This window comes from Coffea arabica, chromosome 3e (genome assembly GCF_036785885.1).
Source record: "Coffea arabica cultivar ET-39 chromosome 3e, Coffea Arabica ET-39 HiFi, whole genome shotgun sequence".
In the NCBI taxonomy this organism is placed as follows: domain Eukaryota; kingdom Viridiplantae; phylum Streptophyta; class Magnoliopsida; order Gentianales; family Rubiaceae; genus Coffea; species Coffea arabica.
Window position 1 is genome coordinate 46,601,197 of NC_092315.1, and position 11,204 is coordinate 46,612,400.

At 36.6% G+C, this 11,204-nt stretch overlaps 2 protein-coding genes across 2 annotated transcripts; both read right to left on the minus strand.

The window, feature by feature from the left end:
• Positions 1–1,733: 1,733 nt before the first annotated feature.
• On the minus strand, positions 1,734–3,143 carry LOC113736957 (UDP-glycosyltransferase 708C2-like). The gene has a single exon (XM_027264184.2). It carries the CDS (start codon positions 3,141–3,143, stop codon positions 1,734–1,736), a length of 1,410 nt encoding a protein of 469 aa, XP_027119985.1.
• Positions 3,144–6,038: 2,895 nt separating this feature from the next.
• LOC113736958 (putative disease resistance protein RGA3) lies at positions 6,039–9,895 on the minus strand. Its single transcript, XM_027264185.2, has 2 exons — positions 6,478–9,895; positions 6,039–6,317 (listed from the first exon to the last, which is right to left on the minus strand). Exons 1-2 carry the CDS (start codon positions 9,813–9,815, stop codon positions 6,203–6,205), a joined length of 3,453 nt encoding a protein of 1,150 aa, XP_027119986.2. The 5' UTR covers positions 9,816–9,895; the 3' UTR covers positions 6,039–6,202.
• Between the last annotated feature and the right edge of the window lie 1,309 nt (positions 9,896–11,204).

The following is an 11,204-nucleotide window of genomic DNA, read 5'->3' on the forward strand; positions in this document are numbered from 1 at the left end:
TTTGAAGTAACCTTAGATTACATAGATTCATTGTCTGCCAAAAATTTTTTTTTTTTTTTGAAAAAACAGTTTGATACAATAATTCTCATATTATGATAATCTAAATACAGCTAGACAGTAATCAACAGAATAAAAAAGTTAGGAGGGATGTTCTTGTCACCTTCCTATTAGACCATTAACAAACGATCAATGCCTGAATATGAAAGTTTCTGGGTTCTTAAATTCATTGTTCATGTATAAAAAAAAAAATGCGAGCAGAAATGTGCAAAATAAAACGTTTCGACTCTAACCATTGCATGGAAATGGGGTAATTTGTGAAAGAAAAAACGTGTTTAACTAACTACCGACTTCGGCTAATGTTATGAAATAAAAGAATTTGAAGAACGTTTCCACAAATGGAGGTTGTTAATTATTTAATAAGCACTTCAATGCTTATGGAGGTTTCCTGCATTGCTTTACAATAACTTACATAAAGTAAATATGTCAAAGAATAAATGTTTAGCCCACAAAATACGACCTAGAGAATGCAGATTATATGCCATTATTAAGGCTTATGTGTGTGAGAGAAAGAACTAGCACTTTAAGGATTATGCAGGTTTTTCGGATTTCTTTACAAGATTAATTTTATATGCACTGTCAATGTATATATGACACATGTGTAAAATTAAAATTGAAATTCAATTTACCAAGAGTTTACTGTTCAGGAGGACTGAGGATTTGTAACGAGGGACAGCACAAAGAAATGCTTTTGTTCTGCACAAGTTTGCAGAGATGAAGAAATTCTGATGCTCAGAGAGTAATGAAGTTCCAAAGACCTGTGTGCTTTTTAGTGATTATCAAAGGTAAATGAAGTATGTAAAACTTTAGTTAGTGTAAACATATTCAATAGATCTGCAGTCAACTTTTCCATGCCTTGCCTATAATAAACTCTCAGTGGTTCGTTATTATTTGTTTCAAGTAGTAACCATACATTGTGACAAAAGTGTTTGTTTCAAATTTACTGGATCAAGGGCCATGGTTAGTTAAAATTGGAAAAATATTGTTGTGCTGTATATGCAAGTGCACAAATTTTAATTGTCTGTCAACTATATAGAACATAAACTCATCATGGTAGCCAATAGAACTTGATTGTGTACTAAGTGATGCTTCTTGACACAAATTCATGGTACCAAAATACTGCATCTTCCACTACATTCACCTTGTGTTCATGTGATCAGGCCCCAAACTGAATATTTGTGCATTGACTGGCACTGAAAGTAAAATTGAGCAGACCTTGACACCAATTTGTCTCTATGTATTGTCCGAATAGAAATGAATCTGACCAGCTGGTCGGAAAACACCAGTGAACAGCAATAAACAGAAGCAACCAATCTTCTCAGCTCATGCGTTTAAGTTCAAAACTGTGAAGTTGCATTAGTGTGAAGATTATATAATCAAGTTCACACCAATCAAGGGTCATTTCCTTCTATCAGGTCAATTCTACACTAAGCAAGGATTATTTTTTGATATCATAAATTAATGTATTTAGAAAGAGAGGAAAAAGTAGAGAAAGAGAAGAAGAGAAACATCATCTGGAGTAATTAACAATAAATCAAGGAGAAAAAATAGCACAAAAGTGGGAATTTTGCTTCTACCACAGTAGATAACAGTAATTTATTAGAGTCCTCAGCTAAATTTTTGCTACTAGTGATCTGGATTCTGCCCATTTCAAGTTTCATTCTTCTGGCTTCAGCTCAAAGATTTTCTATGATTTCCAGAAGCACTTTCTTAGAACTCCCACCAACCTCATAGGCCTTCCTAGCTTCTTCTTTCACCTTCTTTGCCTTTATCCTGAGTGTTTTATCCTGCATCAACTGGACAATTTGATCCCCAATCTCCTCTCCCTTCACTAGATTCTCCCCCAGCCAACCCCAATGCCTCATCCACACTCCAAGGCCTGCCTTCTCTGTCACTTCTGCGTTCAACTTTTGGTCTCCATGTAGAGGCCAAGCCAATAGAGGCAGCCCGAATCGAGCTGCTTCAGTTACAGAATTCCACCCACAATGGCTTACAAATCCTCCGATTGCTGGATGCGCTAAAACTTGCTCTTGCTCCACCCATTCTTTACAAACTAGCCCCTTCTTCTTTGTTCTTTCAAGAAATGAACTGCCAAGCAAATCTTGCAGATCTTCCGTCTCGTCTTTGTCAACTTTTGTTGTCTTTATTACCCAAAGAAATCTGCATCCACTTCTCTCCAGTCCATTTCCTAGTTCTCTTATTTGTTCCTTTGACAATGCTGTTCTGCTTCCAAAGCCAACATAGACTACAGACTCATTTGGTTGGCCATCTAGCCACTGCAGATAAGGGCCAGCTTTCACGACAGCCTTACAAGGCTCGAATGGTCCTATGGGGAGGAAAGGCGGTAAATGAGCCAGCACCCTGCCAGTATTTACTGCAGCAATTGTTTCAGACTCAAACCAATCAAAGCTATTAAGTAGAATACCCTTGGCTTTCGAGAGAAATTGAGCATTTAAACGGATGTGGGCTGTGAAAATATGATCTGGAGTAAAGAAGGGAGGAGGAAGGCTTGAAATTGGCACCGAAGCTAAACCCGGAAGCTGAATGCTAGAGTCTTCCGAACTTTTGCTTTCGAGTATCAAGTCAGGAAGACAAGCGATAAGCGAAAAAAATCTAGCTGAAGAGGTGGATACAATGTAAAGGGGGATAGATAATTCATCAGCTAGACGATTGATATCGGCTGCAACAAGAAAGTCAGCGAAGATGGCTGATAGAGGCGGAGTAGATAAGGAAGCCAAGAGAGGATGCAGGAGATGAACTGAGCTACTAACAGCTCGAAATCGAGCAAAGAAAGGATCAGGTTTTTCCGCGTCTGCAAATTCGGATGGACTGCTGGGAATTAGGATATGAAAATCAAGCCGATTGATTTGAGGGTGGGAAGCAAAGAAGGCAGACAATTCGTTGGACTCTGCAGCAGAAACTGGAGGCTGAACAGCAATCAAGGTAACTCTGCATTGGCAATTAGGAGAAGCAAGCATGGCGGCCAATCTCAGAAATGGGACCAAGTGGCCTATTCCTGCACTAGGAAACAGAGCTACATGAGCAACTGCTCTCTTCTGGGAATCACCAATTCTTGACATTGACATTGTTTGATGAACTGATGATGCTGTATCTAGTCTACTTTGTTTTGGTGTATAGGTCTTCTATCCTCTGCTACCATCTTTAAATAGAGTAATATAATATCTTTTCTTATGAAAATATTTTATAATTACTAGAAACAAAAGAATCTCATATGGATTAACAATCTAATATGAACGTCAATACTCTATTGTCTCATTGTTGTTTTTTTTTCAAGAATAAATCATCCATTTTGACAAAAACAATTTTCTTGTGAGTAATATTAAATTCATTGGATGAGAAGCCTAACTCTTCATTTATTTATGATTAGGTAGGTTGCTTCTACAGTGGAAAGTTGGTTGGTTGCTTCTACGGTGGAAAGTTGGATGAACTTCCCACTGAACGCAGAACCATTACTATCACAATAACTCAGTATGGGCATTGTCCAAGCCTTATGGTCCAACTAACTTAAAGGCAACCAGCAGGTAGCAGTAACCAATGCTCTGTTTGAATGGGAGTGTTTTTCAAAAGATAGTCTTTCTAAAGGACTAAACAGTCAATATAGGTATAACTAACTTTAAGGCAGGTTGCTTCTAACTAACTTATAGGTATACTCTTCATTTATTTATGATTAGGTAGGTTGCTTCTACGGTGGAAAGTTGGATGAACTTCCCACTGAACGCAGAACCACTACTATCACAATAACTCAGTACGGGCATTGTCCAAGCCTTATGGTCCAACTAACTTAAAGGCAACCAGCAGGTAGCGGCAAGTGAACTGTTTGGATTAGTTATTTTTTGGGGTATTTTTGAAAAAATTTATTGTAGCAGAGTTTTTAGATTATATTTTGGGATATTTTTAGAAAATATTTTGAAATATTTAAGAGTAGAAGAGTTTCTAGAATATATTTTGAGATATTTTTTAAAAATTTTAAAAAAATTTAAAAAGACTAAACAGTCCCAAAAACAGTCAATATTTCATAGATTGAGTTGATAGATTGAATATAGGTATACATTAGATTGAGTTGATAGATTGAATCATGCAATTTAAATTAACCGTTTGTGATCATTATCACTATCATTATTATTATTTTTCTAGTATAGATAGTATAAAAAAGATTTAATCTTTTCTTTATTGAAAGTGGGTATGCTAGTCTCAGGAATGCACGTCACAAGTATTCTTTTCAAGTTAAAATTAATTTTGAATTATTTGTTACACTTGTGCACTGTTAGTCAAACTTATTTTTTCGTGGAGTTTTGAGTTGATGGATTCAAATGACTCATTTAAATCTAAATGCATATTGAAACTAAACTATTCATGGGGGTTAAGTGGAAATAAATCCTATGTACACTGACAATTTATATATTGTCACTATTGGATCTATAATATATGTATAAAATTTAGATTTTAAATTTAAATTTTACATAGTTGTCATTCATTCAAAATTGACAATATATAGAATATTAATCCTTTAGTGAATCAACTAACTTTCTTTTACTTTTTTGTCCTTCTCCTTCTTTCTCCTTATTCCGAAAATTCACGCAAACTTTTTAATTGTTGCCTGCCTGATTCTCATGTTAATACCTAAATCTTTTTTAACTCCAGTAATATTTCATGGGGGTTAAGTGCTTATTCTTCTACGATACTTATGAGTCGTTATTTTTTAGCATTTCAAGTACAAAATTGCAACACTATATTTGAAAAGTCCACCATTTTCTTTATTCTCGAGCCTCTTTTTCTTTCATGTTTCTTTGGTGCCATTCACTTTTTTATTTTCATTTTTGTTGGGGCTCGTATATCTGCAGAGTTTCCAAAGTATCTCCAATTATCGAGCCATTTTATGATGACCAAATTTGCAAAAGGACTTCCCTATAATATCAACAAAGATTTTTTTTTTTTTTTGACTGAATTGCATTCTTATTGTTTGCTTCCACAAACAACTGCCCTAACGCGTTCCGAGCACATGTTTAAGCTGCCTCCCTCTACCCAGCCCCACCAAGCACCATTGGCCTTCTCATATTGAATCTTCTGCCCACAGCGAGCAGAAATGTTCACTTTCCACCGTAGCTAAAACCTGCTTTTTACTATAGTGAACTTTTTCGGGTAAGTATAATATTAAAATAAGACTTAATTCCACTTTTCACTCCTTAACATGTATGCAATTTGCACATTGTGCCCTAAATTTTTGGTTTTAGACATATTGTACCCTATACCCTTCATTCAGTTCTATTTGATCAGAATCGTTAGCACCGTAAGTAATATTAACAGAAAAAATATCACCCCACGCAAGTCTGATACTTGCAAATCAGTAAAAGGACTAATTCTATAGTTTCTATTTTTGCATGCGAATCTCACTTTAGGCTACAAGGTGAGAATTTATTAAAAATTACGAGTATTCAAATTACTTTAGGTTGAATTAATTTCAGCTTGAATTAATTTATTATAAAGTAGGAAAGTGATTCTAAATTCGTCAAAATAAACAAACAAGTTCTTAACTGAAGTGATTGGCTCTTTTAATTAGCTCCATGCGATAAAATTACCATTTTTTTCCTCCTGGGGTCGACTAAATTGGTTGGTGCTTTATGCATGAATTGTTGCCTCAGAATTTTATTGTTGAATTAGGTATTTCGTAGAGTCATATTCATACATAGATTTTCCAAAAAGTTTGAGTCATATTCATACATAGATTTTCCTAAAACCTTAATTACCAAATTTAAGCCAACGATAATTTTAATTGAGTTAATAAACGTATGAATTTAAGCCAACGGTCATTTTGTTTCAGCTGTTGGCTAAATAACTAACAATAAAAGGTTAATTTCTGGCACTATACCTCACAACTGCGCTTTCAGGTTCTTTCAAAAACTCGTTTATTGCGAGTTTCCTTCTAGTTCTCCTTTTCAGATATCTCTCATTGGTATGGCTGATTGCAGGAAAGCATCGTTTATAGTATTTTTATCTTCATGAGTTGAATGATGGTTCAGATCTATAGGCAACAAATATCCTATTCCCATCTCTATCCTGTACACACTGTTCAAAACCTTCCAATTTTGAGTCATGTCCCTTATTGGCAATCTTCTACTACAACTTTTCAGCTAGTTGAAGTACTTGAATTTGTCTTCTTCTTTGTCTTCTTTGTCTTCTTCTTCTTCTTCTTTTCCTCGTTATTTCTTTTTTGCATTCGCTTTTCCATCATCCTATGGATCCTGCATAAGTGAGGTTTGCAGTGGAATAAAGAGAAAAGAAAAACATTAAATATTATAGTAGATTGGACTTGCAGTAAGTAAAGAATTTTTTTTTTGCAAGTAAAGAATGTAAAACTTCCTAAGAGTAAATTGTAAAATGGATAGTTTTGGAAGCACTTACATATTCCAGATGATTGGATCCGAAACTTCTTCAAAATCTAGAATGACTTTCTTAATATGGGAAACTTTGAACCACTCAGAATCTGGTTCATTTTGCAGCATCCATTTCCTTGCTAGCAGATTACAGTCCTCGACTTCCAGCTTCTCCAAATTCTTGAGGCCTTCCATTATTTCTCTGGAGGGAAAGGACTCAAGTTTTCGGCAATTGAAGATCCCTAACTTTTGAATCGACGAAAGATTCCCTATCCAATCTGGCAAAACTTCTATTCCAAAGTCATATAAAGTCATTTCTTTCAGAGCAGTCAGGTGTTGAAGCTCTTCAGGCAAAGAATTCCAGTGATGCTGCCCGACTAAGAATAGAGAAACAAGTGAAGAAAGCTGTTGAAGCCCTGTAAAACATGTTTGGAATGTTTCAAACTCCATTGAATTTGAAAGAGGACCCATCTCGAGGTCAGCCAAGTTGCTAAGTGCACCAAACCCCTTGGGCATGGTATTCAGCTTTGGGCAGGAAGTAATTTCCATGAATGAAATGTTAGACATTTGTTGAAAATTTGGAGAAAACTCGATGAGATTTTCACAGTCTGTCACCCGTAGGGATTGGAGAGACTTGCAAGACTCCAATACCTCACTTGGTACACTGATCAAACCTTGGCATATGAAAACTTTCAAGCTCTGAAGGGATGGAAAGCCTCCCTGTCCATTCAAATTTGGAAATAATTTGATACTAGGGCAGTATGATACCTCGAGCCTTTTGAGAGATTTGAGTGAGTAAATTTCTGGTGGAAATTCTTGTAATGCCCCGCATTCCTTGATCACCAACTCTTGGAGCACTGCACTGCAACCGGACATATGAGGAACAATGTGTGTCAAAGAGTGGCACTTTATAATACACAGATGAGAAAGGTTGGTGTTGTTTTCGAGCAACTCATCTGGAAGAGAAGTTAGCTCCTGTACATCCTCAACATGGAGACTTGTGAGGGTGGTCAGCTTGGAATTGCATATACTCTCCAGTGGCGAGCTGCTCTTGATGGATTCAACCCTCAGCACCTTGAGGGCAGGGAAATGACTTGGAGCAGTCATCAGCTTTGGACTCCATCTAAGAAACAATCTCTCAAGGCTATGAAACGTCTTGGCTTCATAAGACGCAGAGATTTCTTCTGGTCCTTTCCAATCTAGTAGGCTTGGCATGTTGTTTATTGTGAGGCTTTTGAGTGCTGGAAAGAATGATTCTGTTGCTTGAGTTTCACTGGTGTTGGTATCTGATCTATTGGCACTGTAAAACCATGATCCAAAGCAGCTAACTTTTGAGAGTTCAAGTATCTCAAGATTTTGGAGAAGTGGTAGGGACCCCAGTGTTGGGATTTCTTTGCATCTTGTGCACCGCTGCAGTTTTATCTCCACCAAATTGTTAAGTGGCAAAGAGCCTCCTTTAACAGACATCTTCATTACCCATGATGGGAATCTGTCACCTTTGAAGTATTCGATCCTTAAGCTTTTCAGATTGTGGTAAGGCTCAAGGCCTTCCAGCACATTCTCATCATTGTTTGGACCTTCTCTTAGGAAATAAATCCAACGAAGTTCCAGCTCCTGCAAATTTGGTTTCCCAAATAGATTTGCTTGCTGAGCTTCCTTTTTGTCTTTCACAAGATCAAGATTTCGTATCTCCAGCTTGCCTTTGAGATCTTTCAAGTGCTTCAGCTCCCCAATTGGAGGACCACACTTCTCTCCCACGTTATAGATTGGCAGTGTTTGAAGGTGACTTAATCGTCCAAATTCATATGGCATAGAGAAGAACTCATCATAATAGAAATGAAGATGTCTCAGGCATAGCAAATTCTTGAAATCTTTTGGGAGTTCTTTAAGAGATTCACATCCAATGATCCTCAATGTCTTCAACTTGTAAAGGTTGCAGGCAGAGTCAGGTATAGACTTTATCTTTGTCCTCGAGAGATCAAGGTGTTCTAAATGCCTTAGCTTTCCAATAGATGCTGGCAATTCTGCTATATCTGCATCACAGAGGTTTAAAACATGCAAGAAGTTTAGATTCAGCAAGTTATTGTCAGGTAAATTGTTCTTTAGGAATAATGTCCTCAAATATCTTGCTTTCTCCTTGGCAATCTTCATGGTTTCCTCTGTAAACGACTCCAATGCAAGGTGTTGAATCTGACGAATGTCATCTTGATCACTTTCGCAGAAGGTGATGCTCTCGAAGCTTGACAGAGAATATGCAAAATCATAGACAAGATTATGCATTTTACAATGTGTTACTTTGTTGAAGTTATCCTTGCTTACAATTTCAAGTAAAGAATTCTGCAACAAAGTGTCAAAGTATTGATTTCCTATTTCCTCCATCACAGAAATCCCCAACCCCGGGTCAATAAATCCTTCAGCCATCCAAAGCTGGACTAGCTGGTCCCTTTCTATAACAGAGTTCCTTGGAAACATCGAACAAAATGCAAAACATCTTTTGAGGAATGGAGACGGTAGATTTTCAAAGCACAATTTGAGTATCGCAGAGATTACATCTTCTTTATCTAGTACCTCGCTTTCTAAAATTGACAACCAGAAATCCCTTCTTTTGTTTTGTAACAAACCTCCAAGTAAATTTGCTGCTAAAGACAGACCTTGACACTTTTCTGCAATGTGCCTTCCTATGTCCTCCAGGCCTATTGCTATTTCATCACTTACACCTGCCTTTTCTTTTATTATGGACCAGAAATTTTCTATAGATGTCTTTTCCTCATTTTCTGTGATTTTCAGGTCAGCAATCAAGAAGCCAACCTCCTGAACTACATCTACCTGAGGGAAAGAAGCAGTTGTGGCTCCATATTTCTCAGAAGCTAAAAAGTCTTTCACTTCTTTATTGATCATCTCCAGCTTATTACTGATGCCTCTTGCTTTAGGCATCATTTCTTGACGAAAAGCTTTCTTATCAGAGTGACAGGAGAAGAGACTTACCTTTGGTTTTTCTTGGTTCAGCATCTCCACCTCATGCTGGAGAATTTGATAGCCGAACTCTGCCAAAGCATTATCAGCATCATCGGCTAAATCAGAAAGTTTCTGCAGCCAAAGGGTAACGATCACAGCCTTGTCCTGCAGCCTCAGATTATCCTGTGAGACAGCTTGGATGTTGGATAAAGATCCTTTCAATTCCTCCAACTCTTGTCTGATGGCCTGCACAACATTAGTCTCTTCACTGGAGTGGGAAAACCAGTTCTCCATTAGGCATGAGATTTCTTGAGGACCACCAAAAACAAGGTTAATGTTTTCAGTAGTGACTGAGATTATTTTCTGCAGTAAAACCTCCACTGAGGCACTCATAAGCAGATTCTCAGCCATCCTTTCAGAGGCAGAAATGCTTTTTTTTTTTTTTGGCAAGTTTTGAAGTGAGGAAGAAAAGTTTTTGCTGAGTGACTGATGAAGTTGCAAGGGCTGTGTATTTATAAGTGATTATCAAGATGAGTCCTGCTCATTTTTTAATTGAACAGATACAAAAGGTCTGCCTTTCCGTTCTATTATTGTTTATTACAAGAAGCAACCGTCCATTGTGACAAAGCAATTTGCTTTATCCATTCTAATTTATTTGTTTAGGGGCCACTGTCCTAAGTAGCTGAAATTGAACAGGACCAATGTTCTGGTGCTGTACATTCTACGATATAAAGCTTGAGCCTAATCGGTAAACTCATAGTTGTACTCTTCATACCTACTAATAACTAAAACTTCATTGTATTAGACACAATGAAAGATGATCTGGTTGATAAAACACTTTATTTGAAACCAAAAAGTCACCGGTTCAAGCCGCTACTATAGAGGTACGAGTTCAAATCATCACAAGAGTAAGTGATAAGTTACTATTGATCCTCTATTTTTTCTTAAAAAAAAAAAGTTATTTGTACAACCTTGAGAGAGCGAGTCTCAGATACTATTACTGTCTCCATTACTATTATTGTATAAACAGAGGCTTAAGTTTCTTTTACCCCCGCTTTAGATTTGCATCATCTTCATTCACAGTTTGTAGATAAGATTCATCACTTTTAGATTAGGATTAATTACATTTATTTTTCAGCAAAGTTTGTCCAACTTGAGGATCAGTCCCTAAAATTCCTAAATCTTGGAGGCAGTTGCCCTAGTAATTGCATCCGCTAGCTAATCTAACAATATGCTTCTAACAACCAATCTTATGTCAGTTTATGCTTTTGAGTTTATTGCACCAGAAAACATTAGTGACAATAAACACTAACAACCAATCTCAGCTTATTGATAAGGGTTAGTCGTCCCACAATTTCATTTTTTTTTCTCTCTCTGGTCAATATCACACTAATCAAGGATTTTTTGTCTTCTATATCATGAATGTAAAATCAATTTAACAGTATGCTACTAACAACCAATTTTGTGTCGGCTTATGCTTTTAAGCTCTTACCTGCACCACAAAGAACCCCATTAGAGCAATAAATTAACAAAAGATAATCAACCTTCGCTTGTGCTTTTAAATCTGATTGAAAGTCGTATTAGTACAGGTTATTATATAATTAAATCCACACCAATCAAGGATTATATCTTGTATATCAAGCTATGATCGTGTCTAAAATTAATATTGTATCTTTCCTCCTCCGGTTTCTAAATTTTCTGATGCTCAAATCTTGTTGTTATCACTGTTAGAGTATAATAATCGTCACAGAGGTGACAAACAAGATGAAAACAACAATTACATTATATTGTAACTAGATG

Coding starts and splice junctions, on each gene's coding strand:
- LOC113736958 (XM_027264185.2), bottom strand. CDS start 9,815: ATGGCTGAGAATCTGCTTATGAGTGCCTCAGTGGAGGTTTTACTGCAG. Junction 6,318..6,477: donor GATCCAATCATCTGGAATAT/GTAAGTGCTTCC, acceptor TCACTTATGCAG/GATCCATAGGATGATGGAAA.
- LOC113736957 (XM_027264184.2), bottom strand. CDS start 3,143: ATGTCAATGTCAAGAATTGGTGATTCCCAGAAGAGAGCAGTTGCTCAT.